The sequence below is a fragment of the Phodopus roborovskii genome, unplaced genomic scaffold, assembly GCF_943737965.1.
Source record: "Phodopus roborovskii unplaced genomic scaffold, PHOROB, whole genome shotgun sequence".
NCBI classification, from domain to species: Eukaryota; Metazoa; Chordata; class Mammalia; order Rodentia; family Cricetidae; genus Phodopus; species Phodopus roborovskii.
The window spans coordinates 4,482,033-4,508,314 of record NW_026125546.1 but is presented as its reverse complement, the minus strand read 5'-3'; the positions used below and the strand labels follow the sequence as shown (position 1 = coordinate 4,508,314).

General features: G+C 42.4%; 2 protein-coding genes and 1 long non-coding RNA gene across 9 annotated transcripts in view; 2 read left to right on the top strand and 1 right to left on the bottom strand.

The window, feature by feature from the left end:
• The window catches only part of Sgce (sarcoglycan epsilon), a 69,437-nt gene extending 55,910 nt beyond the window's left edge, over positions 1–13,527 (bottom strand). For 2 of the 6 annotated variants that reach the window (XM_051177164.1, XM_051177168.1), the window contains exon 1: positions 13,350–13,527. In XM_051177164.1, the coding sequence (XP_051033121.1) occupies positions 13,350–13,458 (109 nt within the window). In that variant the 5' untranslated portion in view covers positions 13,459–13,527. The remainder of the gene's footprint in view (positions 1–13,349) is intronic. The other 4 variants (XM_051177163.1, XM_051177167.1, XM_051177165.1 and 1 more) reach the window with 2 other exon arrangements.
• A 200-nt stretch (positions 13,528–13,727) lies between these two features.
• Positions 13,728–23,232, top strand: Peg10 (paternally expressed 10; the record flags this gene model as incomplete). The annotated part of the gene is given in 3 exon segments (XM_051177205.1): positions 13,728–13,975; positions 20,674–21,734; positions 21,737–23,232. Coding segments are annotated over 3 exon segments (2,535 nt in total), but the record flags the coding sequence as incomplete, so codon positions are not given.
• A 680-nt stretch (positions 23,233–23,912) lies between these two features.
• LOC127216470 (uncharacterized) lies at positions 23,913–25,893 on the top strand. Of its 2 annotated transcripts, none has more exons than XR_007834027.1 (2): positions 23,913–25,298; positions 25,361–25,893. It is a non-coding gene; the product is annotated as an uncharacterized LOC127216470 (long non-coding RNA). The 2 variants fall into 2 exon arrangements; XR_007834028.1 differs by having other exon boundaries at positions 25,345–25,893.
• Positions 25,894–26,282: the final 389 nt, after the last annotated feature.

Here is a 26,282-nt window from a genome sequence, read left to right as displayed (position 1 = left end):
CTATTTTAGCAGTCAGAGCATTTGAGTCACTGCTGGATGGTGAAGAAACCCACCCTACAGATGCAGGAAGCAGATGACAAATTCTGCTCTACTTTGCAGCAGCATTTAGGTTTTACTATTTCACACTACCAGAGCCTGGGTACAGGGCTTTCATGTATTGTCTCACTCAATCCTTACAAACCCAAGTGAATCTATCAACGTGTTTGAAGATTACAGAGGCTTAATCTTAAAGCACGGGGTAGTAAATCCAGCAGGCAGACGCCCTGGAGCTTGTCACTTCTCTGTGGACTGGGTGATGAGTCATCACAGAGTTCGCATGGGCTGAGAGACCAGATAGCACTGAGTTGATTCCTTCCTCCATTCCAGTGCAGCCGTCCTGTGACTGACCATGCTGTACATAAAATCATTGCTCTGAGTTTATACACAGCACCAAACATACTGTATTTTATGAATGACTCAAAGGATTTGTTTGCACAACTACAAATCAGTGAGGTTTTGTTTTTATACTCTTGCCTTCAGAACTTCACTAACAAAGCATGAGTTCCACCGTCACTTTGTGTCTGTGGCTGGTAAACTAACATATTACCTCCACTCTTTCCGGATCCTTAATAGAGATAGCCTAGTTGCCTTTCATAAGATTTTTTTTAAAAAAGTCTGATTAGTGCTCTAATTGTCAAGGATTAAGGCAGGGCAAAACAGCTCCACACATCTCATCCATGCTCTTGCATCTTAAGGGCAGCAATGCTTTGAGTACTTTTTTCTTTTTGTAATGTAAGAGGAAGCCAGATCTTTCTTTTAAAGTGTTTATTTATATAGTGGTGCATGTGTGAGTGGTGTGTGTGTGTGTGTGTGTGTACGTGTGAGTGGTGTGTGTGTGTGTGTGTGTGAGAGAGAGAGAGAGAGAGAGAGAGGGAGAGGGAGAGAGAAAGAGAGATACATGTGTAAGTTACACATTGATCAGGGGACAACTTTATACCGTCAGTCTCTCCTTCCATCTTATTTGGGCTCCAGGGATAGAACTCATGTCTTCACACTTCATGGAAAAGCATATTTACCATGGAGCTACCACACTGATCCATGCATATTCATTTTTTAAAGCTCACATTAATTCATACAATAGTTGACTGACCTCGGATAAGTGAAGCCTGATAAATCTAAATAAAAGGGTAACTATTTTGCTCTGCTCACCAAGCAATGTTATTAAAGATGAGATAGAATGTAGTTGCTTAGACATTCAAGTCCCCCACACACCTTACAGAGAAATCTCAATACTATTGAAATAATTATTTGTTTTTAATTTTTTTGCTCAACATCATGGGAGCTGATTCCTTGTGTAAAAAAAAATCACTGTAATCTATATACTGACAAATGGAGATTACTCACTGAAAATAAAACTGCTTCTTAGCTTTTTCATTAGAAGACCAAAGCATTTTATTTCCTGTAAAGAAAAAAAAACTTTTAAAAACTATGACTCAGTTTTAAAAATCCTTTTCCTGTATACAACTTTTCAAGATTAAATCTAATGTGTAAAATAGTGCTAACCTGAATAGATCAGTTATTGGACAAATTGCAAAGGTAACGCAGCATCTCCAGAAATCGTTACAGGAAGAGCTTCATGATCATTTGTCACAATCATCCCTACAAGGCGGCTGTGCTCTAACTAAAGAGCACAAAGGCAAAGAGCACCATGGCTCCTGCCTTTACTCAGCAGAAAAGTAACAGTTCACACTTATCGGCGTGCCCAGTGCAGCAAACTCTTCAATGCTTCCCCTCTGAAACAGTCAGAGCTGAATGAATCTGAAGGTGGCTGGCATGCCCTCGAGTTCCCTAAAAACCAAACACTACTTAAAGTTTGCCTTAAGATTTTCTGATTCATTTGGAGGCTTGTAGCAGTATAACAAGTTTTCATCTGGCCCTGGGCAAGCAGTCTCTGAAGGGAGATTACCGTTCTTTCCCCAACCTGGGTAATTTGCAGACTAGGGGAGGGGGAAGTTGCTGTTTAATACAAGCAATTGAAGAGCTATGAATAGTGACTGATTGCTGATGAGCTAATCAGAATGACAAGGGACAGAAATAATAAATAATAACTTGCTCAGACATCACTGTCCAAGTAAACAGCAGGATATGCCAAATGGAATTTAATCTGATTAGCACACTCACCTTCCCAATGAATGATCAAGCCTTATCAAGCCTTTCTCAGGTTCCGCTTCAGTTATCTCTGCACATACTACTACTCTGAGGAGACCCAAAGACTTTTGCTGAAGTTGACCAGTCTTCCCTTCCCCAACTAAGACCCTTTTCCCTTTTCAAAAAATGATTTAGTATCATTATCATCACTGTGTGTGTGTGTGTATGAGAGAGAGAGAGAGGGGGGGGGGTGCACATGCCATGGTGTATGTTTGAAGATCAAAGAAAAATCCTGTGGAGACGATTTTTTCTTTTCAACTGTACATAGGTTTCAGGGATTAAATCAGATTGCCGGCTCTCGTATCTAGCAGCAAACACCTTTACCCACTTAGCCATCTTTAGTCCCTCTTCCCTTTCCTTTTGCCACGTTCTTAGCACTTATAAAACTGCTTCTAAACTGTTTCTATTGGTTTTTTCCCCCTTTGTACAAAAGATCAACTGACTGTTCTTTTCTATCAGCACCCATGTTTTCCTTGCAAAGCTAGCTAGCCTCTGAACAAAAGTGTTTACACATTTTAACTCATTTCATCTTTGCATTAACTATGTGAAACAGGTAGTATTAATTCCATTTCACAGTAAGGACAAGAAATCTCCGGAAATGATGTTCTTTGCCACCAGTCACATGCGTTGTAAATGGTGGGATTGGATTTTGAGCCCACTTGGTGGTTTACAGCAAAGTCACTGTTACTTATTTACCAACCCTGCTTCAAAATAGTTTTTAAAAAGAACGCAATGTGTAAGTGACATGTTCTCATCTGAGATACCCTTATTATTGCTAGCGTATCAACTACAGGTTTTTTTTTTTTGTTTGTTTGTTTGTTTGTTTTGCTTCTGAGGGGGAAAAACTTGTTTTGTTGTACCCCTGCATTAGAAACAGCAACAAGACAGTGCTTTGGCTATGAGGAAGGAATTAAGCCAGTGTCCTTCTGCTAAACAAAACACAAAACACAAAACAAATTCATTGATAGAAGAAAGCCATCATGTTGGTAAGAATTTAGGCAGTGAAGAGACATCACTGAGTCTGTCTCCTAAGCTGCTAGCAGGTGCCAGGAAGGGCATTTCATTCCTAGGAGAAGTGCTTGCTGCAGCAAGACTTGAGAGCAAGAACTTTAAAAACAAAATCCTAGCAGAATCTGAACAGCTATTTAATATGATTTAAGTTTACTGCAATTTTTATCATTTTTAAGCAAGGTAAATTATGAGACTGGGTGAAATAAAACTGGACCGCAGAGATACAGAAAGCAGCGCTCTGAAGAGAGGCTAGCTGGACTCAAGTCTAGTCCCACAAACACACACACAGACACACCACTGGTTATTCAGTGTTTCTGTGCCTCCGTTTCTTCCTCCGGTAGGAACAGAGCAGAGCTCACATCATAAAGGCACTGTCAGTATTGAGTGAGAAAACACACATAAAACCTTTTCAGTGGAAGTTAGCACAAAATGATAACCCACAAGTGATTGATCTGTCATTTATTTTCAAGTAATCTGAAGAAATATTTGGGCTTTGTAAAATTTTTTGGTTTTGATATTCAATTAAAAAATTATGACTTCAGGTGGTATTATATGACACCCTCTTTTTTTTTTTTTTTTTTTTTCTACAACCATGATGTATGAAATGTAACCATATTTCTATGATAGGCTAGGGAACATACTGGAGCACCCCCAAAACACTTAAAAGCCCAGTCTTGTCAAACTTTACCTCACTGCCTCCAGGGTCTAAGAAAAAGGTAACCAGGCATGTGCTCAGGCCTGACCCTTAGTCAGGGAGTACTGGCGACAGAGAGTCGCAGTTAACCTCTTTGAAGACAGCAGATGCTATGTGAATTCCATCTACCCTCATCTTCCCTGAGATCTCATGAACTTTAGGTGTTTTTTTCTGAGGAAAGAATGCAACCAAAGGGAAAACCTGCGTGCCGTGTGCACACAATTCATTTTTACAGTGAGAATAATTCCAAGACGAGGCGAAAATCAAATTGCAGGATTTGAAAGGGTAGCTGAGACCAGTGGTTTCTAGCTAAGGTTTGCTTCCTCGATCAAATAACTTAGAAGGAAAGTTGTAGTTCTCCTCTGCTACACAGCACTATCTGCTCTGCTGCAGAAAGGTAGCTTTGGTAGCTACATTGGTAGCTTTACCAAAAGACTTCCACGATGTATGCAATAGCTGTATGCATCATTGCTGTCTAATGTCCTCATGTAAAAGATATAGGATTGTTTTCAAATGAAGGCAGTTGGTGAAAAAGGGGACACAAAACACCAGACACTATTTGAAATCCAGAGTGCTAGTGCGATCTAGTGGAAAGGGATTAAAAAGCAGTGGGTTTCTGTGAGCCACTGGGGTACGGAAGTGAAGCTACTGCAAAGATTTCTATTCAAAACCTAAAGCCATCGCGCTACACCCTCTTTCCAACTAGGAAGCATCTAAAAGAGAAATGGTCTCATAGAGAGTGTTTGCTTTAAATTGCCATTAGTTGTCTATATTATAGGAGCCATGCTTTACAACCATATTGCATTACAACTTTTGCCAGGAAGCTATATTTTATAAAGTACCTTCTCACGTCCCTATTGTCATCCTACCAAGGCCACTCACGGCTACAGCATATACTCGGCTGTCTTTTCATCTTTCTATATTTTATTCATGTAAAATATTTGTACACAGACATAAAAATATCATGTTCTACCATGCATGTGAGTCACTCTGTTTTTCACTGAGAGCATACTTGCACCTATTTACATGTTAAAATTGCATAGCTTTCCATCCTGTGGCTCAATCATAATTTATTTACTGTCACCGTGAATTAAACTGGACTGAACTTAGACCAGAGATCTCGCCTTTCCAATCAGACCCCCTTCCGGCATTACAGAGACCATCGGGCAAATGACAGAAATGTAGCAATCATAACCGCCTTGCAAACAACCCCAAATTCACTTGAATATCTTTGGTCAAATTTTACCCCTTGCAATGTTCCTCCTCTCTTCATTTCTCTATCCCCGTGTTAGCCTACAAGGTCACTATCTCCAACCTGGGTTTAAACAGCCTCCAGTGGCAATCTATTCAGAGTCCTCTAACCTTTTCTTCATACAGCAGTTAGAGTACTCTTTTTGAAATGCAAATCTGGTCTTGTCCTGCTTAACTCCCCCCCCCCCTCCCCGAGACTTCCCATTGGAGTTAGTACAAAGATGAACCTCTTTAAGGTGGTCCACTAGGTCGAGAAAGATTGGCTCCTTAACCCCCGCTAGCATTGTCTTTGCCCATCTCTTTCTTCTCTCAGCGCATTTTATTTAGCATGCTCTGCCTGCCCACAGGACCACAGCAGAGCCCCAGTCTCATTCACACCTTTCCTAATTCACCGTCTACTTCTTCACATCTGAACGGATCCTTGGAAAAAAAACTTTCACCCCTTTTTCCAGTCTAGTGTTTGCAGCACTTAGCTTGGTCCCAAAGAGTACAATTTTAAGTGTAACTATTTGATTAATCTTCACAAAGATTAACCCTGAAGAAAAAAGAGCTTGATTCATCTTTGTCAATTCAACAGTGTAACAAGTTCTTTCGCTGGACCACATATTTCCAGTATCTGTCACAGTTTCCTAAAAACACCCAATGCATGCCCAAAGAAAGTATAAAATAATTATTCATTCATTAAGATTACTGAGGGTTGTTCTAGTTTTTTACTATTACTATCAACCATAATAAACATTCACGTCTGTATCTCTGAGCACTTTCACCGGTTTACATGTAAGCTAAACATCCACAAGGGAAACCGCTAGATCAAAAAAAAAAAAATTAAAATGTATAATTCAGATATCTAACAGCCTACTGCAGCGCTGGTCTTTGATTAGAATCAACTGTGCAACTACTGAAAATAAAAGGTGTCAAAGGTGCTACATTGATTAACTGTTGCATGGGAGAGAAAAGCTGTATCAGTTTACTGCCTAGTGAGAAACACCGATTTGTTAAAGAGAGAAAACAAAAATCTTAGAGCTAATGTTTTCTTTGCTTTTGCATTCGAAGGTAAAACAGAGCTGTATTTCTTTGCATGCTGCTGGGAAAAAAAAATAGGGAACTGAAACACCCCACTATAACTGCACTAGGAAAATTAACTGTGATCTCTTTCAAATTCAGAGTGAACCTCTGATCTCCATAATAATCAAAGTGGTGGCCAGATGAATGAGGGAAAGAGGCAAAGAATGGGAAGGAATTTACACTAAAGCTGCCTATCTCCCAAACAGTTTTGAAACCAGCCGCTTCATTTATCTGAAAAGAAAGTCTGTCCTTCCTTGTCACAACAGATGCTGTGGTGATTCCCGTGGTACAGGCTGCCAAGGATCTATTCTAAATATCTGATTAGCCTAAGGTAATTAGGTAGAAAGTGAGCCATGTGAAAGATGATTTTTAAATAATGTAATACATTTAAACCACTGACAAATGTTGCATTAAATTTCCTAGGTGAAGATTAAAAAAACCAACCAACCAACCAAACAAACAAACAAAAACCTCGCCAGAGAGACCTAAGAAAAAAACGGCATAGCCTTTTCTATCACACAATTGCTTCTGAGAATGTAACAATAGTCACACCAGCAACAAATGTTTGGAAGCAACGTGGTCATTTTCCAGAATAACTAAGTTTTAAAGCTTAAATATTGGGATTATTACTTTGTAGTTCAGAGACATAGGCAAGCCCTGCACTCAAGGAATTGCAAGTAGCTGCCCGCAGATCAGGTAAGCTTTGCCATGCCAGAACCTCACTTTTGAGAGTTTCTCTCCCGGAAATAGGAGCTGAGCCAAAGAATGCCTGTGGCATCCCCAGCAACTGGGAAGACAGCCACCGCAAGCGGCTGTGTGTGTTACTACAACCTCACAGAAGTGTATGGCACTGTTACAAAATGAGGGAAAAATAGAAGAAAGTTGTTTAACAGTAAAAATCTTCTTTATGCAATCAAGATGAGAGTTGGCCCGTCTGCTGACTTCAAAACACTGGAGTGGAGAAGAAAGTTCCAGGTCTGAGGCCTGAGTGAAAGCAGCAGGAGAGAGTTGATTGTCAACTTCCCTTTTCTTCACATTTCTTACAGAGCACCCCATAGTTTGCAAGGTTTCCAAATACTGAACGCAGATTCTATGAAGTCAGAAATGCTGCTCAAAAAAAAAAAAAAAAAAAAAAAAAAAAAAGGTCCCTGATGGAAGTCCTATAACCTCCTGAATTCATTTTGAATAATCACGTCTTCCAAGTTAGATATGGTTATCAAAATAAACAATCCATGGGCAGATGCACAGACACATAAGAAAAATCTGCCCCAAGACGTGTTTGACACGGTAAGAATGTGCTTCCAAGGTAGTCAGAAACCACACTCATCCGGATAAGCTGTTAAAAAAATACAGGCTGGAAGCTACTTTTGATAGTTATGATTTTATAGTGTTGCTCAAAAAAAACCAAAACAAAAACAAAAAAACCCCCTCAACTTTACTATAAAGTGATACCAGAGGGGTCATTGTAGAGAGAGCTCGTCCCACATTCTCCTGAGGAAGAGGATGTCTGGAGGGCTAGTGGCCGGCATCTTGCCTACCAGGTATCCCTGGAGCCCCAGGCATCCACCACCATTAGGCAGATGTCTGCTTGAACCAAGGAAAACACCTGGGGAGCAAGGGCAGAAAAAAGAAAAGAAAGTGACCCAGGGAAGCTAGTTCAGACAAGGGCACTTGGTCCGGGAGAAATGATCTTGGATTTTCTCCGATTTTCAAGATTGCAATGCAGAGGAGAGAAATATGAACTTGCAACTTACAGGTTGTTCTTTTTAGAAAGTTTATCAGAGGAGAGAGAGAAAGAAAAAAAAGAAAGAAAGAAAGAAAAAAGGGCTTCCACAACAAGCTTGTGTACTGGCTACACTAAAACATCCCAGTCTTCAAATTCCCTGTGCAAAAGAGGTCTCTGATACTGGTAAAATAAGAGTGGAGTTGATTTTCCTGTCCAGCTGCACTGTTAGAAAGGGCTTGAGTTGAATCAATCTGCACTTTTACCCACTGATGCTGGTTCTGCTCTCTGAAGCTAACAGAAGGGAGTTCATTTCTACTTTTACTCTACTCAAATTAAACATTTCCAGACCCTTTGAGGATACCCTCTAGGACAGAGTTGCCAGATCCTCACCAACCCCACAGACTGTTCTGCAAGTTGTCTAATGTGTCAACATCTCTCTTCACACTGACAGCCGGAGATGAACACGATACTCCAGATGTGCTCGATTAGAGCAAGGTCCTATTAATTTTTATGATGTACAGACATTACAGTTAATACCACAGTCTAACTTGGATTTTTTATTCATAAGTCATATCATGCCATTGCTTCATACTGATCTTCCTAAAGAATGGGGAAACCAAACAAAAGTCACCCCCCTTCTCTTCATATCGGTGAACTGAGTTGCTCTGGTTGCTGCATTTTGTGCCTGTACCATAGCACTGGACTCAAATAGTATTTAACTTTAAATCCTGTTACCTATTTGCAATAGCTATCCCTTCTTCACATATCCATGAACTGTAAAACAAGACTTCTAGTTCTCTGTCAAAATCATTTGTACCAGTGTTACACACGTGAAAACCCAGGGCAAGGGTTTGTGACCCTACCCGGTTCCTCTCTTCTTCCAGACCCGGTACCTATACACATCTGGCCAGCGCTGGTCCCAGCTAGTCTCCGGCTCACACACCAGTCCTGCTAATTAGTCTGTATACCATCTCTCACATCAGCCTACAGTCAACAAACTGCTTCCCTGAACACAAGATTCATTTATCTTTCAAAATAAAGTGTAAAAGATAAACACAGTTTAAAAGTACAAGTCTATGAAAACATGCATACATTCGGAGCAAAACCCAGGAAGGAAAGAATAACAGTGAAATGTTTATGGCAGGGTGTGGAGGTTTTTCAGGATTTACTTTTATTATTGTTTAATTCACTGCTGTCTTTACTACAGTTACATGTCTTTAAAATATAGCAATGAAAACCATGTACAGAGAATTTGGCTTAGAAGCAATTCATATAAAATGGCTTTAGCCCGTTGAGAATCTCTTTCCAATCAGAAAAGTCTAAGCAGAAAAATAGTCTGTGATAGAACTTGTTGATCCCTAGAAACATCAGCCCTGCTTCCTCTCTCCTTCCTTCCTTCCTTTTTCCCTCTCTCTCCTTTTTTTCAACACTACATTTTTATTTAGACTTAACAATCAAATAATAAAGGAAAGAGAAGACTAGAAAACTAGATATTAAAGTATAGAAAAAAAAAGTTTGGGTGATGTGTGCACACGCGTATGTGTGCCAGTGAGAACGTGTATCTGTGTGTGTGTGTCTGTCCATCCATCTCTCTGTCTGCCTGCATGCCTGTGTTAGAGAGGTTAAGAAGTATGGAAAAACAATATAGAGACCAACAGAGCAATGTGTAAAAAGTTCTTCCAGCCCAAGAACCGGAACAGACAAACCTGTGTCATCTGATTACCTAGGGCCCTGTTCCACACTGAGACTAGGAAATAAGATGAATAAATAGGTGTTTAGAATAGAGACTGTAGAAGGGGAAGATTAAAGAAAAGGATCAGGTAGGGTATGAGCCTATGGACAATTAGCTAGGAAAAAAGAAAAGAAACAATAATTGTGGAGAAAAACAGCATGTATAAACCCCACACTTAGATCCACAAATAATCTTAGTATTTGACCTGAAACATTTTTAACAAGCTAGGATTTCTTCACTGTTTCAGTTTTTTTCTTTTCAAGGGGTGATTTCCATCAATGAAAACTAGTGTTAAAAACTAGACACATGTTATCTTTGTCTCCCAGGTTATATCTCTCCCGTTTTTGTGATGTTCATTCCTGTCTGCATAGTCCGTGAGACAAGTGAAAATTCTATTTGGCTTACAAATACAATTTACTTCCCAGACTAGAAGATTTGCTATATATAACAGGTAAACCAATAGCTACTAGATTTATGTATGGTAAACTGTTATCACAATAGATAAAAGAAGCAATTCAAACCCTAGTTACTCTTTGACAAGTGAAAATTTTATCTTGTTTAAAAATAATTTCTCCTACTATATTAGAAGCTAAGCCAACTACAAGCAGTGAGTGTATCAGCAAGTTTGATTCCATATCAAATCCTCATTTAAAAAAAGGATAAAATGTCCAAAATGGGAAGTCTATTATTTGACATGTGGAAATTCTACCTTTGCTTTGAAACAGAGATCCTGCACTCCTCTAGAACTTACTCCAAATATAAGATGTAAAATCAACAGCTTCACAGATAGGTGGCAAATTGCCATAAAACAGGTAAAGTGTTCAAAAAGAAGAAATATTATGTGCGATGTCAAAATTCTCCTCGGTGCTAAAGTACTTTGCCCACCCCGCTGAAAACTAAACATGGTGCTAAATAGAGAGATTGATAGCTCTAGAGCAAAGTTTCACAAAAAAAAAAAAAAAAAAAAAAAAAAAAAATGGATAGAATGTTCAGATACAAAGGACAGCTAACACCTAGCAAGGTAAATAATGTATAGAAACCCCGACATGCACTTCACACTGACCCTTCTGAAAAGCTGGAACAAAACAATCCACACCAGGAAAATCAACTTAGAAAAATCTAAAATTCACCTAAATAGTAAACATCAAGAGAGCTGACAAGTCTTATCTATCAGAATTCAGACATGTTGGGTTTTAAGCTTCATTTTTGTGTAACAACAACAAAAATCTAAAGCACCTATTAATTTTGTCTGTCCAGTTAAATAATGTTTTGTTCTTTCAGATAGCAAGGAATTTTTACCTAAACATCTGGTATTGCTTTTTCCCTGGGATATTTATAATTTGAAGCAAAGTGAATTATTTTTTCATATGTAGAGCATAAAATTCCTCAAGGATATTGACCAGAATTATAGCTACAGGCGAGAATGCTGAGGTCGGGGAGTATCTGCTCGGCTTGCTGGTTTGAAATACTCAGCTGTCATGGCTGTTCATATACATCAGAAAAATATTAATTTAATATTATTTCTTTTAAAGAAAATTGCAAATCAATGTTATTTCATGCTCAAAATCTACATATTTGAAAAAGAAAACATGAAGAAAATTAATTTCATCCAATATTTAATTTTGAGAAAAAAAATATACAAAACCCTATGAAAAAAATGTGTTTTTTAGATACCTCTGTAAGCGTACGGGTAGTTTGCCCGCACCACAGTGAGGCGAGGGTGTCACAGGTGACCCTGTTCACCTTTACTAAGGCTCTCTCTGGAATTTGGACAATGAATAGAATTATTATTATTACAAAAATACAAACAAAGCCTTTTTTTTTTACATTTTAAACAAAAAAAAAAAAAAAAAAAAGGAATCCTGGTTCAAATTTTGAAATGAAAAATCAAATTAGTTCAAACCTTGAAAGACTTGAGTGATTTTTTAAAACTTGAATTCTCCTTGTTTTTTATCCATGCTCGCTATAGATCTCTTAAAAAAAAAAAAAAAAAGCAATGCTATCAGTGAACAGTTAGGTGAATTAACTTTGTATGAGAAACAACTGCTAAGCATATGACAGTCCCGCAGTCACCAGAGCAGTGACTGTTAAAATAAGCATTTTTCAAAAATCCTGGAATTAGTCTCTTGCTGAAAATGATAAACATTTTTTAATTCAAAAAGCATGATTATGTTCATGCAGCGTCTTAGATAAATGCCGTTCCCTACTGGAAATCTGCACTTATTCATTTATGCTTCGGGGGGGGGGTCAACGCTTAATTTCTAATTAGTAGGTTCCCAGTAAATGAATGAGTTTTTGCTTAATGATAAAAAGCTTAATGCTTTGTACAGCACAAGGTCCCGTCCACCTTTCAGTACACAATGGGTCAAAGTCTCGCTTTTTCCTTTAAGAAAAAGCTACAGGAATTCTTCCTGCAATACGCAGAGATTTAGTCTTGAAAGACAAATGTGTTTCATCTGCGGGGAATAAATCCAACTCAGTTGTAGACAATTTGATTTTTCTTTTAACTTTAACTTTTTTGGACAAAGATTAGCAACAGATTGCGGATTTGCTCAACGCCTAACATTGTGAGCCGCTTAGGTGGGACTCCGCATCCAGGCTTAGTTTCCCCTCCTTTTTCTTTAGTATTTCAGTGCTTTGTACCTTTGCAAATTTCCCTAACGTTAAAAACATCACAGGTTTATGTGTACCAAGTCAAGCAAATGTTTGCAGCAGAGCCTCAGCAACCTGCTTCAAAGGTTTAGGCGTGCAGTTCCCGCACCCCAAAACATTCATTCACCCCCCAGATTTAGAAAAACGTAAAGGCGCGGAGGAAAAAGCCGAGGTCTCGTTGTAAACCTAGCAATCACCACCACCAAAAGTCCGTAGCTGAAATCTCCAAAGCCCGCCAAGAACGCTGGGAGCACCCACAGCTGTTTTCAATTGTTCTTGCTTTCCCCTCAGAATGTATTTAGTAGGGCAACCGGTGCTGTTTGCAGCTTCTTTGGCCCCCAGCCATGGTTGACCCTGGCCTGAAGACCGTTTGGCTCCCAGCATTTTGTGATTCTGCTTCCCTGTTCGGTAAAACCTAAGAAAAATAAGGTTTGCGCCACCAGGAAATATGTTTTTTAAAAAGTGTAGGGGGGATTCAGTATTTTAAATGTCATATTTTGGTGGTCTCTCTCCCTCTCTCTCTATCAGATTCCAGAAAGGGAGAAAAGATGTACATCTTTGTGTAACAGAGAAAGCATCTGGTCAGCCATGTCCTTTGGCTCACATCTAGGCCAAGGAGTCTCAATTGTGGGGTAAAGCCCCCACTCCGAGGGGCAATGACCCCCAGTTCTCTGCTTCAGGGATCAGAAGATGTCCACCACCAAGCTGGGGGGGGGTTGCAGGGGTGCACCCTGTGGAAACTGGAGATGAATTCCTTCCCTGCTGGACAGGGAGGGGCTGTGGGGGTGCAGAAAGAAAAAAGGAAGAAAGAAAGAGAGAAAAAAGGACCAGGGGTCAAGCCTGGGAAGGGACCCACTGGGCCCGGGTGATGGGCTTCAGGGTACCCCGAAAGAGGGATGCTGTGGGGGGGCACTGAGCATAGGGGCTAGCACCCTTTTGGGCGCGCCCTGGTACCCAGGAACCCGAGTGGGGGAGGGGGAGGCGGCGGCCTGTGGGCCCCCGAACCTCCACATCGCGCGCAGGCCACTAACCTGTCAGTAAGAATGTGCCAGTGGTCGCGGGGCTCATCTTGCGTGTCCCCCGACCCTTTCCCGTCCAAGCACAGGGGTCTCCCAGCTCCCACCACCACGATAATAGCATTCTTGGCCTGCCTAGGCCGGCTTCTCCCCTCCCCTCCCTTTCTTCTTTTCTCCAGGCTCGGCCAGTTCAACATCAGTACCGTGCACCCCCCATCCGAGCCCAGGCTCCCCCTAGCGGCGGGCCAGCGCAGCGTGCGCCGCGCCCCCACCCCTCCACCCATCCCCCCAGGCGCCCGCCCACGCACCTCCCCCCCGTTCCCCCCGTCCGCCCCCGCCAGCCCGCGAAGCACGCTGGGATTGGTCGCCCCCTCCTCGGAACATGCTATATAAGGCGAGCAGTCCGGGCTCTCGGTACACGCGTTTCCAACTCCGGTTGGTGTGTGTCGAAGAATCCTGACTGCGACCCGAGGACAGCGACCGAGCCGAGAAGGTCCACCCAGCCTTGCCGAGGTCCGCTGCGGGGCTGCGGTCCGGAACCCCTCCGGACCGCGGTCACCAGTGGACCGTCGCCCGGCCAGGTGCGCAACCCCGTCGCCCTTCCTGTCTTCGCAGAGGAGTCCTCGCGTGGTGAGTATGCGGTGAGGAACACTTTTTTTCTTCTTTCTCCCCCTTCCCCGAAAAAAATCCCGATCACACGCAATCCCCGTTTATTCCGGAGCTGCGGGAGATGAAGTAGCGCCCCCGGAATGTCTCCTCGCAAATGGGAATCTTTTTTTCTTTTCTTTTTCCTTTACCCTGTGCCTTCAGTGGCCGGACCCCCGAGGACGCGAGTGTGCAAAGCGAGCCTTTACGGCTTCGGTTTGCACGACCCGCGTCCAGAACTGGTCAGTAGACGCATGAGCTGCGGACGGTGATGAGCTGCAGACGCACATGAGCTACGGACCTAACTGAATTGGCGATGTGCTCCTACTCAAACGCGCTGCAAACTGACGGCTCTGCAACTCCTAGGCGCTCGGGCGCGCTACGGATGGACGGACGGGCGCTTCACGCGCCGCGATGGACTAGTGGGCGCTTCATGCGCCACCAAATAAGTATTGAGCCAAGGGGCGCTTCACGCGCCACCGAGCACTCGGGCCGGGCGCTTCACGCGCTGCGGACTGACGGGCGCTTCATGCGCTCCGCTGTGCTAATGGGCGCTTCATGCGCCTCCATGTGCTAATGGGTGCTTATTGCACTTCGCTGTGCTAATGGGCGCTCCATGCGCCGACATGTGCTAATGGGCGCTCCATGCGCTTCTGTGCACGGACGGGCGCTTCATGCGCCCCAAGCCTGCCCGAACGGCGCTGATCCCGAGAACCGAACCGATCCGTGCTTCACGCACTCGGGCCCGAGCCGTGCGCGGGACGGTAAACCAAACAGGAGCGCGCCACAAAAATGACTCTGTAAATGCGCCACGACCGGCTGCTGCATAGCCAGAACGCGGGCTCTTGGAAAAAACGGGGTTAAAAAGTACAGCTCTGCCCTTGGAGAGGGGTCGGGGGTCGGGGGGACACGGGGTACGGGACTAAAACCCACGTCGGCGATTGGAAAAGCTCCTACTCTGTTTTCCCGAGGGGCGGCTAGCTGCGTGATGGTGGTGTTAGACAAAATGGAGCCCTGGGCGGCAAAAATTAAGTGTTTAGCATTCTGCCCACGCCATTCCTGCTCTGGCATTAAGAGTAGACCCGGGGTGCTGGATTTTGGAAAATGGCAGAATGGGCTGCCTTGTCTCGTGGTGATTGATTGAGGTGACGTGACGGTGCAGTTGACTTGGTGGCGCAGATTGGCGCCCAGCAACAGTTTGTGGAAACTGTCTGGTTTGCAGGGTGGGGATGAGGCCGAGGGGAGGGGGTGCGTTGCTCTTGCTGCATGGAAAGAAAATGGCTCTTGGAAGCTGGTGGGAGGGGTCTGGGGAGGTGGGGGGGCAGGGGGGTGGGGGGAGGCTTGCAGACACTCTGCAGCCCTGTAGCAGCCACTCTCAGACCTGCCCCGCCCACCTTAGCCTGCCTTCTCTGCAGAGAGGCCTAGCGCCTCGCCTGCGCCTCGCCTGTCTCGCGCCTTTCCAGAACATGCTTCCACTGGCCCAACCTCCCAAGTGCTGACGCCTCAGAGCCAGCCTCCCAGCCCCGCCCAAGGCCCGCCTCCTCTGAGGTAACCTGCCCAAGCCCCGCCTCCTCTGAGGTAACCTGCCCAAGCCCCGCCTCCTCTGAGGTAACCTGCCCAAGCTCCGCCCAAGGCCCGCCTCCTCTGAGGTAGCCTGCCCAAGCTCCGCCCAAGGCCCGCCTCCTCTGAGGTAGCCTGCCCAGGCCCCGCCCAAGGCCCGCCTCCTCTGAGGTAGCCTGCCCAGGCCCCGCCCAAGGCCCGCCTCCTCTGAGGTAGCCTGCCCAAGCCCCGCCCAAGGCCCGCCTCTCTCAATGTCCAGCTCTTCCACTGAGGAGGCCCAGAGCCCCGCCTTCCCCTCAGCCTGCCTGCGCCTGCGCAGTGTGGGCCCCAACCCCATGCCCTCCCTCCCTTCAGCCTTGCCCACTGCGCAAGTGCGCCACACTGTCTGAGCCTGGCTGTACAGCCCCGCCTCCCTGCGGTTTCTCTGTTGAGCGGTTTTGTTTTTTGTCCACAGGTGTCTAGTAAATATATAAGAATAATAAGAATAATTAACAACAATAAGAAGTATACCTGGATGCATAAGCACTTTCAATTAAGTGCCTTGCACTATTAAATAAAATGATCCCACAATTAAAACTGATAGTGGGATATGGGAACTTCTAAGATCTGGCTGATGCCTTAAAGCAATTAAGCCAATTATTTACTTTAAATTAAATTTAAAATATTTTCATATTTAATTATTTGCCTAAGACACCATTGGACTTACTGGAATTGAATGCTTTGGTGATTGCAAAACAGAAGCAGCTTGGAGCTTGGACTATGTTTCTTAAGAGTTTGGAGTGACATTGGTATTATAGCTTGGCTGCTGAGGAAGGAGGCTTTTGTGAGCATAAAAACTGTTTTGTTTTTGGCTTTCTTTTTTCCTTGAAAATTCTAGATGGTTAGCTCTGGCTGACCTGCCTATGTGTAATAAGTTGTGCTTGGCACATAGTAGGCATTCATTCAATATCTGTTCCATGGCCAGAGTAAATTACTCATTGTCCTGCTGCTGGCCTTGAGGCTTTTTGAGGTTTTGGTGCTTTTTCCTATGGTGCTTTGCTGTCCTGAGTTGAGTTGCTGCCCCTCTCTCACTTTTCAAACTTTCTTTTTAAAAAGTGTGTTTTTGAACTCCAGTAAAGTAAGCTGTAATTATAATGTGAGACAGAATTATATTCCAAGTAATTAGCTTTTTTCATAAAAAGCTAATTATTTGTTATTCCAAGTAATTAGCTTTTTTCATAAAAAGCTAATTATTTGTTATTCCAAGTAATTAGCTTTTTTCATAAAAAGCTAATTATTTGCTGTCCCAAGTAATTAGCTTTTTTCATAAAAAGCTAATTTAAATTTGGGGCAAGTGGGTTATTACTGTTACATATTGACATTTAAAATTTGTGTGATGTAACAGAGTGGTTACATTGCAAGACACAGATTGTTTCAACTGGCTTAATTAAACATCTGTAATTTACAGAGAAGCCAAATAGAAATTTCTCTTAATTAATGAAGAAATTAAAAGAAAACTGGCCCCATATATTACAGACCATGAGCCAGGGTTTCATTAAGGGGAGAAATGGGGACTTTTGCCCCCCCAAGTGCTCACTGTCCTACTGCCCCTCCCTTGAAGTATAACTAACTATGGGAAATACATGCTTATAATTACAGCTTGAAATTTGCTTTGGGAATTTTATGCATACTAAAGAGGTTCAAAACATTGTAAGTAAATATATGCAAATTAGAATTACATTTCACAAATAAGCCACATAATACTAATAAAAGGACATTTAAGATTTTCAAGCAACTAAGAGTTGCTTAATGGTGTTTCATTTACTAATGAGACATTCATATATGGTTTTATTTGCTATTATTGTCCTTGGATGTGTTTGGGGAAATTTAAAGAAAATTTAAAGAAGTCATTGTAAAGAGTTAATAATTAATCAGATATACTTATTAACTCCTAAAGAGACTAAAACTAAATTGTATCTGAAGATGGCAATGATCTCAGGTAGCTTGGCTTGCTTATGCAGTGTGACCTTCAGTTTTCAGGAATGGGGGCTCTCAGCAACCCCATGCAGTATCTAGCTCTTTGAGAGGGAAATTGAGGAGTCACTATTTTTAAGTAAAATTAAAATTAAGTCAACATGCTCCTTGGATCCCATCAAATTATGCTGCCCCAGTTGCTCTTTAGACATTTTCATTATTTGTTTATAGTTACTGTTAACCTGTTTCTGTTTGCCCAGGGCCCTATTACTTTTTACTGGATAAACTATTCTGCCTTGCAGCAGAGTCCAACTCCCAAAATTGTAAAGCCCCCAAGGGTGATCCTGAGGTCTCAGAGTGGTAAAGGTCACAAATCTTAAAGTGGTGACCTCACAGGCCAAATAAAGCCTCAAATTTATTTATCCAGTACTGTATTATTATTAAAAAAAAAAAGAAAAAAACCCAAAAGCACCCCCTATATATCCTGGCGGGAGGGGTACACCTCTCTAAGTTACATGGGCCAGCCCCTCCCCCATTTTCTTACCTCTGGTCTCTCTTTAAATTAGCTTACTGACATTTTACAAATAATACAATCAATAATTTGCAATATCAATACAAACAATGTATTGATTGCTATTTCCTAATGCAATTTCTGTCCTCTAATTGCCTTTTATAGGTGTCAGTGCCCAGCAGACCTGTAAAGCCCACCCCAAAAGGTTGTGTACCTTCCTGACCTGGGTCAGGCTGCACCAAGCCATACTGAGACCACCTTTAAGGGAGTTTTTAATTTCTATTTTGAAGTTGTTATTTTCTAGTTAACAGAAGTCACACTTGAGCCATCTGATCAGTACTTATTAATTGTTTTTTAAGGAAAGATTAAAACAATTTAATTTTAAAAATACTACAATGTTTTGACTATGGTCTTTGTTCCTAATACACTTGTTTTTAATGAATTGGAAGTGAGAATGAATGGCACAGGTCAAGTCGTGTTCTAACTTTTTAAAACATGGTTGTCAGTTATTTGTTAATTTTGGTAGCTTGTTATTAAAATGATTAAGTAGAAGTGTTAAAATGGCACACTAATTCCTGTCCTTTAAGGACCCTGTGTGCTCTACCCATGGTAGAGGCCATAAGGAACAGCTTGGGACAAAGGGAAAATGGCTGCTGGTGTTTATGGCAGGGGAGGGGCCTAAAAGATGAGGTGGGGTTGGGGGTAGGGGTGGGGGTAAGAAAGCAGAGGGATTGGACAAGAGTAATGAACAGGTGTCATGGGGGATGACAGTTTTCCTTTATTTTTAAAAATACTTTGAAATTGTAGCTGCTTTTCCATCTAACTTTTCTAATTAACATCTTAATCTTTTTTGTCTTGTGAAATATAATTATGTACCAGTTTTACTTTGATTGGTCCGAGAAAATTAGCTCATTTTTAAATTTTTATTTGTTCAAAAGTTTTATAAACTTTATGTCCTTAAACTTTTATTGAACTTTTTTAATTAAAAGTTTCTAGCCATTAAAAAGTATAAACTTGCAAAAATAGAAATTTAAGACTTTCTAAAGTTTTAAGCTTTAAACTTAAAAGTTGCTTGTAAGCTCAAACTTTCAAAAAGTTTTTTAAACTTCAGGAAACTTAGCTAAACTTTTTTAAAAAGTTTGCTACTGTCCAATTTCAAAGTTTTAAAAACTTTATAAGGATGTAAAGTTTAAACTTAATGTTTGTTCTTCAAACTTTTTAAAAGTTTTTTAAACTTCAATAAACTTAGTTAAACTGTCCAATTACAAAGTTTTAAAAACTTTATAAAAGTTTTAGCCTTTAAACTTAAAAGTTGTTTGTAAGTTCAGACTTCTGAAGTTTCTTTTATTTAAAAACTTTACTAGATTGTCCAGTTACAAAGTTTGTAAAACGTTGATATTTTATTCTTTACTACAATTATTTTAATTTTCCAATTTGAGATTTTGAGAATTCAAATACATAGTTATTAATCATTCTAATTGCATTTAACCCTTTTTAGGAAGTGATTAGTCACTACACTCATAATGAAAACATTTAAACAACTCTTCACACATACACATATCCACTTACCTTGGAGTCCAGACCTATCCCAGCTTAACTTTACAAGCCTTTGGGTGGGACCCTACTGAAAAATCTCAATTAAAAACTAAATGCTATACACACTGGTGATCTGTATAATAATGTGTATTTTTAAGTATTTTTAGATTCAGGATGTCCAAGCTGCTGAAGTTACAGCCCCTTCCCATTTATACAGAAAGTTAGATTTTTGTTTTTTAATTAATAACCTTATTAAGAATGAGTTAATAGTTACAATTCAGTGATTTATATCTATATTATTTAATTAAAGGCATGATAAATTTGAATTGTACTATTATCAGACATCACTAAAAAAAATGTCCTATTGTAAAGCTCATTTCTTCCTAGAAGACCTCAATTAATATTTGTTTAATGATTATCTAATAGGGTAAACTGACATCCCCCTGTGCTGTTCAGTGCCATTTTTGTCCCATTGAGAATTCTGAAGGGGTTAACTTTTGGTGACATAAGCAACTAGACTATCTTGTTTTTGTGATAGTGCTTGGCTGTTTGACTTAATAATTAGACCTTTAATGTGAAGGGTACACCTCTGTTGTGACATTTGGCTGAATGTACTTTATTTTTTCAGAGCATTGTGGTTCGAATACCCCACCTCTTTTGTGCGTGTGGTTTCTGATTGATTGGATTTTAGTTATATTTTCCTAACATCCTTATTAGTATAAGGCATGGTGTTGGGATTGTTTGGCATCATTTAGAAGTTATTTTGCATAATCTGTTTCCTATTTATCTTTGCCTTGAAAGTTGTTTGCTGTGTAACCTCCATAAAAATGACTTATTTACTATTGTCACTTTTCCTTTATAGTCTGTAAGGGTGAGTGTGCTACTGCTGAAGGTCATGTGTTAATTATAAGGAGCAGGTGACTCTTGAGATGAGTCATTTGGATGTCTGGACATCAAGAAGTAGTATGCTTTTTAGTATGTTGTAAATGATTGCTTCATCCTCTTTTGAGGATGTGTTCTACTGACTGTCAACTGATAATTAGCTATCAAAGAATATTTGAAAAACTAAATCCTTGTTTATAGAGAGTGTTTCGAATGTAGATGTTGAATGCATACGTTTGTTGTCATTTACAGGAACAGGCGAGTTTTGAGAACCAAGAAAAAACGCCGACCACGACCAGCCCAGAATCCTGGGCACCCTCCCACCATGGCTGCTGCCGGTGGGTCCAACTGCCCTCCTCCTCCCCCCAACAACAACAACAACAACAACAAGCCCAACAACAACCAGGACCGCAGGCACCCTCCCAGGACCAACAGACACCCAGACTGCCGTACTCGCCGCAGTACCAACGCAGAAGGGCAGCACGTTTATCAGGAACGCATCCCTGGAGGCACTGATGATGAAAACGAGCCCCAGGGCGCTACAGCAGCCGAAGAGGAGGATCCAGTCTTTTTCTTTGATGAAGAGTCCCTGAAATACCTTCCTGAGAAGTTTGATGGCAACTCAGACACAGTGAACCAGTTCATTTCCCAGTGTGAGGTCTTCATGGAGAAGAGCACCAGAGATTTCTCAGTTGATCGTATCCGTGTATGCTTCGTGACGAGCATGCTGATTGGCCGAGCTGCCCGCTGGGCTACTGCTAAGCTGGAACAGTGCGCTTACCTGATGCACAACTACCGTGCCTTTATGATGGAGTTGAAGCATGTCTTTGAAGACCCTCAGAGACGTGAAGCTGCCAAACGCAAAATCAGACGTCTGCGCCAGGGCACAGGAACTGTTGCTGAATACGCTGGCATATTCCAGACGATTGCCCAGGATCTGGATTGGACCGAGACTGCCCTGATTGATCAGTTCCTTGAAGGCCTCGGTTCTCAGGTGCGCCATGAGCTGTCCCGCCGTGCAGAGCTCCCCACTTCCATCTCTGAACTCATCCGACTTTGCGTTCACATCGAGAGAAGGCTGGCCCGTGCTGCCGCCGCCGCTGCTAGCAGGCCCCCCCGTGCTGATCCACCCCGCGCCCTGGTGGCGCCCCAGAGCCACCAGCAGACCGATCCCACTGAGCCCGTCGGAGGTGCCCGCATGCGCCTCAGCCAGGAGGAGAAGGAGAGACGCCGCAAACTGAACCTGTGCCTGTACTGTGGCAACGGAGGCCACTACGCCGACAACTGCCCCGCGAAGGCCTCCAAGAATTCACCGTCGGGAAACTCCCCGGCCCCGCTGTAGAGGGACCTTCAGCGACTGGGCCAGACGGAACAAGGTCCCCACCCCCCGAGGCTCCGACTCCGCATCTGCAGGTGATGCTCCAGATCCATGTCCCGGGCCGACACACCCTGTTCGTCCGAGCTATGATTGATTCTGGCGCCTCCGGCAACTTCATCGATCAGGACTACGTCATCCAAAATGGAATTCCTCTAAGAATCAAGGAATGGCCAATCATGGTGGAAGCGATTGATGGGCATCCTATAGCCTCGGGCCCAATTGTTCTGGAAACGCACCACCTGATTGTTGACCTGGGTGACCACCGAGAAGTGCTGTCTTTTGATGTGACCCAGTCTCCGTTCTTTCCTATTGTCCTGGGAGTTCGCTGGCTGAGCACACACGACCCTCACATCACCTGGAGCACTCGCTCCATCGAGTTCAACTCTGATTACTGCCGATTCCGATGCCGCGTGTATTCCCAGATACCTCCTGCTATGCTGGTACCAGTACCACAGCCACCACAGCCACCATTCTTCTACCACATGGATGGCTACAGAGTTTTCCCTCCTGCGAGGTATTACTACGTTCAGAATGTATACACGCCCGTGGATGAGCATGTCTACCCGGGTCACCGGCTGGTTGACCCTCACATTGAAATGATCCCTGGAGCGCACAGCATTCCCAGTGGACATGTGTACTCATTGTCCGAAACTGAGATGGCTGCCCTGCGAGAATTCGTGGACAGGAACGTGAAGAATGGACTCATGACTCCCACCGTTGCTCCCAATGGAGCCCAGGTCCTGCAAGTGAAGAGAGGATGGAAACTCCAAGTCACTTACAACTGCAGGGCCCCACACAACTGCACAGTCCAGAATCAGTACCCTCGCATGTCTCTTCCAAACATGGAAGACCAGGCGCACCTGGCAACCTACGGTGAATTTGTTCCTCACGTCCATGGATACCACCACCACCACCACCATCACCATCACTTCCCTGGCTATGCTACCTTCGCAGGTCATCACGTGATGTTTGCGTGGTACCCAGTGGGACGAGATGCACATGGAAGAATGATCCTCACACCAGTTGTGCTCACCTGGTGTCCACATGGGTACCACCATCAGCCTGTTCCGATACCCCAGTACCCTCCTCCACAGCCACCACCTCCGCCGCCGCCGCCACCGCCACCTCCACCTCCACCACCTCCGTCCTACAGTACCATGTAAATAACTGTCTCTGCCCTCAACTTTTTCCTGTGTAGCTTCTCAATCCGTGACTGTGTGCTACTGAATCTTCAGGCCACCTCAGGCACAAAGGCACGCCGGGCTAAAGTCAGTTTTCCATCTTGACTGCCAATTAGTAAGTTGACAAGGCCTGGGTTTTACCTGTTAAAACCTCGCCATCTCAACCGCAGGCTGCCAAAATTTCCTTACAGAGAAGCTGATGCAAACACAGGACATGCTGATTTCTTACAAAGGGGGAGAAGAGGAGGAGGACATGACTTTGCCCGTATACGGGCGCCTTATGAAGGAAGCCACACTCTGGTGCAGCATTAAAAGGCTTCCGTGATTATCTTGCTGCACCCTCTGGAACTTCACCATCTTCAAACTCCATCTTCATGGTTCCGTTAGTTTTCAAGGAGCAGCAACTTGACTGGTTCTTTGCAACATGAAACACCTCAGCTTGAAAAGGAAGTGCTTTCTTAGATAGACTTGTGAGTGTGCCTTCACATTCTGGTGCAGATCACATGTACCCAAGAACTCTGGTGTTGACACAACATCTTACCATCATCATACCAGCAAAGTGTCTGCCTCCATTTGCATCTGGGATGTGATTTTTGCACCCAGATCCACACTCCCATCATAGAAGATGTATATGAAGAAGAATTAGAGCACTGGACATCAACTTTTTAAGAATGAGGTTTCTTGCTACTACCTTGAAACAGTTTTCTAATCTTTTTCTGTTTGATTCTCTGCTACTGCCATTAACCCTGCTGCAGGATTTGCCACCTTCCTGCCTGACTACTGACTCCATTTTGCTCCCATGCAAGGAGATGAAAGATGCAGGGTCTAACAGAGCATGTGTTTCACCACAGTCTCCAGTTGCCAAACACAGTTTGAGCAGCAGGACACAACATGGTTTTGGGGATTTTTTTTTTTTTTTTTTTTTTGTCTCTCCCTTATCCTTGCATGTTTGAGTAGTTTAGTAGTTTTTTGTTTTGTTTTGTTTTGAAGTATGCTATTTTCAAGTGTTGGCTATGCTTTCAGAATTTCCATTGAATTACAAAGTACTATCCTTACACATTTCAGTTTTATCAATTGGGCCTTTAAAACTCACACAAAAATTGGCTATTGATTCTTGTTCAATGGGATGAGAAAGCTTGTCAATCATCGTGTGTTTTACATTAATTACTTTTGAATGGTGCATTTGTGCTTCTGATTTTTGTGAAGCATCACTTCAGTTTACCTCAGAACTCAATTCCATCCTTCATGCATTTTAATTGATTTGATCTTCAAGCTGCAGAGTGCCTAGAAATGGGTCATCATCTGCAGCCCTGGCATAGACACACGGACATTTGCCACCACTGCAAGCAGATATCTGGAGAAGCAGATCCACAGCAGTCAGGGAGAACATGCTGGTGTGACTTCACAGCTCACATACAACTTCCCTGACACATACTGGACTGCTTTTTGAAGCTTGCCAATGACTTTCGGCAGTGTGTACTATGCTCTTGTTCCTATACTAGCTATAAATGTTAGGTGTTAAGGATAAGTAATCTTCAATTTACTCTATAATGCTGAAATTTTAAGTTTCCTTTTCTTTTTTTAGGTTTGTTAAGTTTCCTTTTATTTTGCTTCTGTTGATCAAATTTACATTGTTTCTTTTTTTTTTTCTTTTATTTGGCATTTCCAACAAAAATGCCTTTATTCATTTATCAAGAAAGTTGGAAAATGAGAATACAAACTGACAAAATTAACTTAATTGGCTACAGGCCCAAATTTTTATTTTTCATTAATTAATTATGAAGGGGATGTGAGAGTTCCTATTGCTGGTCATGAAGGTCATCATGAAGGGTCAGTTTAGTTTGAACCTAGAGGCATTTGGCTGAGATGCTAATTTGAGATGAGCATCTGTATGGTGCAGTCTAGAATTGTGTTTAAGTTTGCAGGTACCTCTTGGACTCCTGAACTGATCTGGCTGTCACACATCATCGACGTCCCACATCCCACACAGTTATGAGATTGGCAACAGAGAGCACCTTGTTGGAGATGCCAGAGCTGTTTTGAAGGACCACCTGCGGAAGAGAAGTGTCTGCAGGAACAATGCTACATATTCAGCTGGAGAGGGAACACGCATCTGATGGGAATGAAGCTTTTGGTTGTTTCAGATTGTAGAATGTTTTTTAGTTGGTTTTGGACATTGCATTGTTTTTCCTTTTTTTCTATAGTCAATTTAAGTAATAGGGGATAGATAATCATTAAGAATTTTAGTCTGGGAGGGACTATTAAGTAATTTAGGTGGGTGGGTAAGTTAGGGGATAAGTTAGGATAAGATAGGATAAGTTAGAATAAGTTAGGATAAGTTAGGATAAGATAGGATAAGATAAGATTAGGATAAGATAAGATTAGGATAAGATAAGATAGGATAAGATACAACAATAAGTGGACACGCGTACTTATTTGTCCCTCTTACCCCTCCCTACAACCTTACCTTTAAAATTCTACTCAGAGGGAACTGCAGGGAAATCAATCAACATTTTATGAGTGAATTGGACATGGACAAAATTCTAGAGAAATTTCAAAGATGATTAGATTAATAAGCCCCTAGGAATTAACTCCAGAGTAAAACCTTGAGAGAGTGACCAGGTAATAGGCATCATTTGAGAAACTATTGCTGGAATAAAGTTTGTAATGCTGAATGATATTCATGGAAATTGTAAAAAAGTGATGAATAAAAACCCTTACTATTTTCTTGTCAGTAACCCTCCTCCCCTCCCATCCCCACCCCCCTCCCCTCCCTAACCCATCCCTTCTTCCCTTCCCCCTCCCAACCCCACCCTTCAAACTATATTACTGTATTCTTTTTACTATATTACTCATACTGTATTGATATTACAATAAAAATTCAATAAATAAAGACTTAGTGGTTAAGGCAAATTGTGTCCTGATCATTTCAGCGCCTACCACCATTAAGAATGGAGGGAGGAGCAGTGGATGGGCCCAGAATGACAAAGGGTGGGCGTTAGGAAGTCAAGGGGTTGGGGAGGGGCCATATGGGAAAAAAGAGGGTGGGGAAGGGTGGGCTTGGGAAAAAGTTTGGGATGAGGTAGCATATAAACACATAAGTCACACAATTCAGCTTCAATGATATGCCCAGAATACCCCAATATATTGACTAATCTGTTCCAGCTGTGACATTAACAAAATAAAGTCATCACTTCAGAGCAACTCCAGTGACATAACTATTAATCTCAGTATGACTTGAATACTTGAGATTTATTACTATATTAGAGAGGGAGGGACCTGGGAGAATGAAAGGGAAGAAG